Genomic DNA, 5,914 nt, shown 5'->3' with positions numbered 1-5,914 from the left:
AGGCTAATGATCACTATCAGCCTCGGAACAGACAGGACCCTAAAACAGCGACCCTGCTCCACAGGACGGTACAATGTCACCCTCCACCTTCTCATTCACCCCCCACCCCCCCCAAAAAAGAAAAAAAAATATTAATAATTTATCTTCGAATCGACTTCTCTCTCTGACAGATTAGATTTTAACCATTTGATTTTGTTTGGACTGGGCGTTCCCATATTATTACTTAATGACCTTCCCAGCTGCTCCTGTCCATTTTCTGTCACCAGCAACCATCTGGACACTTATTAGCACCTCAATGCATCCACGCTGCTTTCCCCCCAAACTTGAATAAAATTAAGCCTGGTTGCAGACTGCCAATATATATTTTTATCCCCATTCCCACAATTCTTGAAATAAAATTAACAGGATAATAAGCTTACGTTTTACCCTGTAGTAATAATGCCGATAATAATAATAATGATAATAATAATAATAATAATAATAATAATAATGAAATCCACGTAGAATTAAAACGTAGGCTGAGGACACTCTTGGTTTTCTCTATAATTTCATTTAGTTTATTAGGCAAAATATACGATCTGGACAAATTCCTTCAACGCTTCCTATTTACAAATTTAAATCACTTGGTATTTACATTAAAGAAAGGACACCAAAAACACAAGATAGAGACAAAAATAATAATAATAATTATAATAAAGTAAAAAGCCTACCAAAATGTCCCAGCCTGCCTGGGCAAAGTGGAGAGAGAAAGAGAAAGAGAAAGAGAGAGAGAGAGAGAGAGAGAGAGTAACATTATAGGCGCGATTATAGGCTACACAACAATAGAGGAAGTAATCCATCCATCCACAGGATATTACCAAATTACGCCATTTGTTCTGTACCGACTGAATGCTACGCTGCATTATTATTTCTCATTGTCCTTTTTAGGGAGTGTAAAGTCTCTTTTTTTCCTATTTTCCTTTTCTTTTCTTTTTTTTCAAGCACGAAAAAAAAATTGTCTTGATCAAGCCGAGGACAGAGCAGTGAGGACCCGTTGCGTGGCGTCTTGTGGACTCCTGGCGCTGGAAGGCAGAGAGGATCTGGATAAAGAATAATACAGGAAAAAAAGTAGATAAATACCCCCGCCGTGTTTGGACAACGGGTTTCAATATGCATCTCAAGTGTGTGGCTGAATGGCTGATCAGTTTTTGATTCGAAACAGACTGCAACCTCCCTCCCCAAATATCCACTCTCCATTTCAATAATAACAACAACAACAGTAATAATAATAATAATAATAATAATAATAATAATAATAATAATAATATAGAGGGTACATGATAATAATTATGTTACAACTAAAATATGTTTGCATGTGGAAAAAGAAAATCCTCTTTGTGCAATCAATTATCATCAATTCTAATTCACTTAAATGCCTGTTATTTCTGCAGGACTGTTGCATTAGGAGAGAGGGGGTATTTTGTAATACTTGAAACAGAGGTAAACTTTTTTTCCCCCCTTTTCGGTAAGAGCGCTCCCTTGGGCTCCGGGGTCTCCCATGGGTCTTTAGGGAAAGCACACAGCCCAGACAGAGCCCGTTTTACTCGGTGACTTGATAAGTAGCCACACTCTCCCCAGAGGGGAGGAATTAAAGGGGGTGTGGGATGGGAGTCAAGACCCCTGTCACCCGCAAAGCAAACTGTGTTTTATTTATCTTTGTTTATTTATTTTTTTAAATTATTAATATTATTTTGTAGCGCTGTTATTACTGTTGCATTTAGAAAAATAAAATATAAATAGCATACAGACATAAACTTTAAGCCCATACACTGGAATTCGTTACAGTTAGCTTAGGGTTTGTATTCCCTTTAATTATAACTACTGCAGATATAATGTCATCAAGATCCTGGACCTTTCCTAATTTTCATATTCATGCTTAATTTTAGTTATTTAAAAATGTATGAATATAAATACTGATGAAAAACAGTTGTCTAAATCGGTTTATATTCTGAGTAATTCGGTAATCACTGCATTTCAATTTAATCATTTCATGAGGCTGGTCATTTCCTTCTGGCACTGTGTTTCCAGCAATTAACAAAAACAAACAAAAACGTGGTCTCACCTGTCATGGATGGGTCGAAAGGAAGACTTCAGGGTCTGTGTTGGAGGTGAATCAGACCTTACACCGTTTTCATGGTCTAAAAAGGAAATGAGTAAAAGCACTTATCAGCACTGGCATGCTGGCATTCTATAGGCCTTTATTTCTGGCTCATATACATGGACATGTCTGACTAAAAATGTTGTTGTGTATCTATATGTGAACACTGTGGATTTAAGTGTGTATATGCAACCAACGTACATGCGTGTGCTCAGTGCTTTGTTGTAGCATTAAAAAATTATGGGTTTCATTCAAAAATAACATGCTTATCACTGGTATGATATGCTTGCGCGCACGCGCGCGGATAGACTGCTATCCTACCTATGTGCTTGGGACTGTGGGTCTCTGGTGAGGCCTTGCTGTCGTTGCTGAGCGCTGCTGCAGCTGCTACCGGCGACACCACCACTGATGTCGGCTGCTGCTGCTGCTGCTGCTGGGCCGACAAGTGATGGTTGTGGTGGTGGTGATGGTGCTGGTTTACTCCCAGAAACGACCTCACATTCAGCAGGGAGTTCTGGCCCAGGAAAGCCCCATTTGTCCAGTTGTGGAACTTCCCAATCTGGCAAGTGTACAGTCCGTGACTGGGGAGGAAGGCAGGGTGGGTTTGGATCTGGTGGTGGGGGGCTGATGGGTGAGTGGTGGCCGCCGGGCCACAAGGGGACGTGGGTTTCTGAGATGAACTATCGGGACTAGTGGCGGTCTCTGCTAAAGACCAGATTTTAGGCTTATTGTTAGACGGGAGGGGAAAGCTCCCGGATCTGTCCGGAGACAAAACTCTTGTAGTGTTGTTGTTGTTGCCGTCCGAGTTCTCCTTACTCCCTGGGTGAACTGAAATTGTGCTCTTAGATTTGTCAAAGGCCTCGTGGGCCTGCAGGGCGAAGGCCCGTCTTTTCTCCAAGCTGTCCAACTCTCCACCTGCACCGACACCGCCCCTGTGGTCCCTGCTCCCCTCCGTTGATTTATCGTCATCGTCCTCGTTGCTCTGATCCCCGTCGTTGTCGTCGATTTTGTCTATGTCTATGCTCTCCAAATCAATCTCCTCCTCGTCTTCGTTTTTCTCAGCTTCGTCCCCGCTGCCGAACAAGTTACCGTCCTCTCCGTCCTCTTTGCTCCTGCTCCCCCATGTCACCTTGTTCTCCTTCTTGAGCCTCCTCCTGGCGTTGGCGAACCAGGTGGAGACCTGCGTCAGCGTCATTTTGGTGATGATGGCCAGCATGATCTTCTCCCCTTTAGTCGGATACGGGTTCTTCCTGTGCTCGTTGAGCCAGGCTTTCAGGGTGCTGGTGCTCTCCCGGGTGGCGTTCTTGGGCCTGGCCGGGTCCCCGTACTGAAACTGGCCGTACGGATAGAAGGCCGGAGAGGTGTGGGCTGCGAAGCTGGCAGGGTGGACGCCAGGACTGTCCTTCAGCTCATACTGAGACCCCTAGAAAATAAAGGACAGTGTGTTATTACATTGGGACCTTTATTGGGTTTATCCACCGAACTGCAGAATACATGTTTTCATTATTTTTCACAGTGTAGCTCAAGTGCATTTTTGCCATTATAAATATCTACAACCCAAACAAGTGAAATGGCCTCTGTTTAAAAAAAAAAAAAACAGAGTTACAGTTGCACCTGACTCTGAGCTTTCCACAAATAAGCTTCTCAACTTGCACCGTAGCACATGGTATAAGGCCCGCGACACCTGCGCCTGCACAACCACTCATTGAAAGTCACAGACCTTTTATTAGCAAACACTTTTCATACATGTCAGTCTAATAAGGCAACAAACAGCGAACAGGGCGAGAGAAAGTTCGCTGCCAACTTTCACGTGTACCTGCCAAACTCCCCTCCACACTCCTCAAGTATGACAGAGCACTCTTTGAAGGCCCTAAGTTAACTTTTCCCAGCACGCCACATTTAGTATACTTTTTGTGCTCGAATTTAACCACCAAACCACCCACCCGCCTACCTCTCTGTCTTTTACAGCTAGTTGCTTTTTGACACGACACCCAAAACATATCGATCAGTTCCATCGACGCACGCACGCTTTTTTTTTTTTTTTTTTTTTTTTTGGAGGGGGGGGGATAATAGCTCTTGTTTGGAGGCTTTACGCGCGGTAGTGGCTGCCTGTGTGGGGGCCTAATGCACACATTAGCCAACACATTAACGCACTGCAAGTTAATTATTATCACCAGTTGTATTTAGGTCAGTGTTAGGACAATTCTTCTTCTGAGCCGAGTTTTTTTTTTTTTTTTTTTTTTTTAAGAAATCCACGTGGCACAGACAAAACAAAGCCTACACAAGTATAGAACTTATGGCACATTTCTAGCTGGAGCTTTTGTTCTGCGGTGGAGATGATTTCTAAGGATCTGATAAAAATAATCAGGCCCATGTAAGCTATCAGGCTGAGTGCAAACTTTCTCTTTTCACGGTGCTGGCACGGCTTTAAAAAAATCTTCCCTGAAATGTATTTAAACTTTGTAATCAATCATTCTAATAACATATATATATATATATAATAACAGAATGGCTGTTGTGAATTCCATTATTTGTTTACATGTGTTTCTTTATGGGCTGAAATAGTACTTCAAGACTTATTTTTCTCTCTTTTTTTCTTTGTTGTCTCGGGTCAAACTTTTTCACATTGCTCGCTCAGCCAAACAAGCCACCGAACTGTCTAAAATCGATCAAATATATGAACGATTTTTTTTTTTAAATAATGGGCGTTAAAATCTGTCATTCTAAATGGCATTTGCAAGTGTTCATTCCTCTGGCTGAGATTACCTAATGTAGCCTATGGTTGTTCTTTTCTCAGTCGAGCATAAACAATCGCTTGTGCACCGCCGAGTCCCCCAACAGAAAGAAAAAGAACACAACATTTTTATCCTTACCATTTGTGAGAAAAGAGCCAAGTCCGCGCTGGTGTAAGGTAAGAAAGCGCTGTAGTTGTGTGCGTACGGGTTGGCGTACATGCCCAGCACCGACGTGACCGCAGCTGCGGTGGCGGACGGACTTCCCCCGATTTCGGTGCTCCCTCCCCGGGACGAAGGCGTAAGCACTCCCGGTCTCTCGCTCCCGTACACCGCCTGGGAGGCACTTAAGTACTGCGGGTAGCCTAGCTGGGGGAAAGACATCTCCACCGCCGAATTTGTCGCACAGCTGTACCGGTCCGACAAAACTGTGCGTTAAAAAAATAAAAAAAGTGTGCGAGAGGAGAAAAAAAAAGAAAAAAAGGAACCCCGGTGGAGTGAAGGGAAATGTTTAAGCCAGAGTCACACAGCTACTACAGACATACAGTGGTATGCAGTCAAAACAACCCCGCTCTTAAATCTCGGCTTCCTTCTCTTTTTCTCGCGCAAAGTCCGCTGGATGTGATCTGATCAACAATTGCGCTCCGACTGACGCGCCTGGCCCTGAGGTCTCCAGGCTGATCTCTCAGATACAATTTGAAGTTGATGCTTTGATTGGCATCCCCTACTTGAGCCTGCAAGCTCCTCCTCGTTTGGAGCAATGTGGATAATGTGAATATAGAGTGAGCACATTGGCTGGGGCCTCGCTCTCGCTCTCTCTCTCTCTCTCTCACTCACTCACTCTCCCTCTCTCTCTCTCTCTCTCTCTCTCTCTCTCTCTCTCTCTCTCCGTGTTTGGACTTATTGTATGTTAAATGTTCAAGCATTAGAGTCCATTCACCGAAGGCTTTGATTGTTGTATGACAACCTGTCTACACGATTTTACAGCTGTCCGACACAGGGGGAAGTAAACCCGTCAGAAGAAGGAACTTACTTTGAATAGATT

General features: G+C 43.5%; 1 protein-coding gene across 1 annotated transcript; it reads right to left on the bottom strand.

The window, feature by feature from the left end:
- Positions 1 to 530: 530 nt before the first annotated feature.
- irx1a (iroquois homeobox 1a) lies at positions 531 to 5,562 on the bottom strand. Its single transcript, XM_018685358.2, has 4 exons — positions 5,011 to 5,562; positions 2,459 to 3,560; positions 2,102 to 2,177; positions 531 to 1,079 (listed from the first exon to the last, which is right to left on the bottom strand). Exons 1-4 carry the CDS (start codon positions 5,251 to 5,253, stop codon positions 1,004 to 1,006), a joined length of 1,497 nt encoding a protein of 498 aa, XP_018540874.1. The 5' UTR covers positions 5,254 to 5,562; the 3' UTR covers positions 531 to 1,003.
- Positions 5,563 to 5,914: the final 352 nt, after the last annotated feature.

This window comes from Lates calcarifer, linkage group LG15 (genome assembly GCF_001640805.2).
Source record: "Lates calcarifer isolate ASB-BC8 linkage group LG15, TLL_Latcal_v3, whole genome shotgun sequence".
In the NCBI taxonomy this organism is placed as follows: Eukaryota; Metazoa; Chordata; class Actinopteri; family Centropomidae; genus Lates; species Lates calcarifer.
This window is presented reverse-complemented; position numbering and strand designations above follow the sequence as displayed.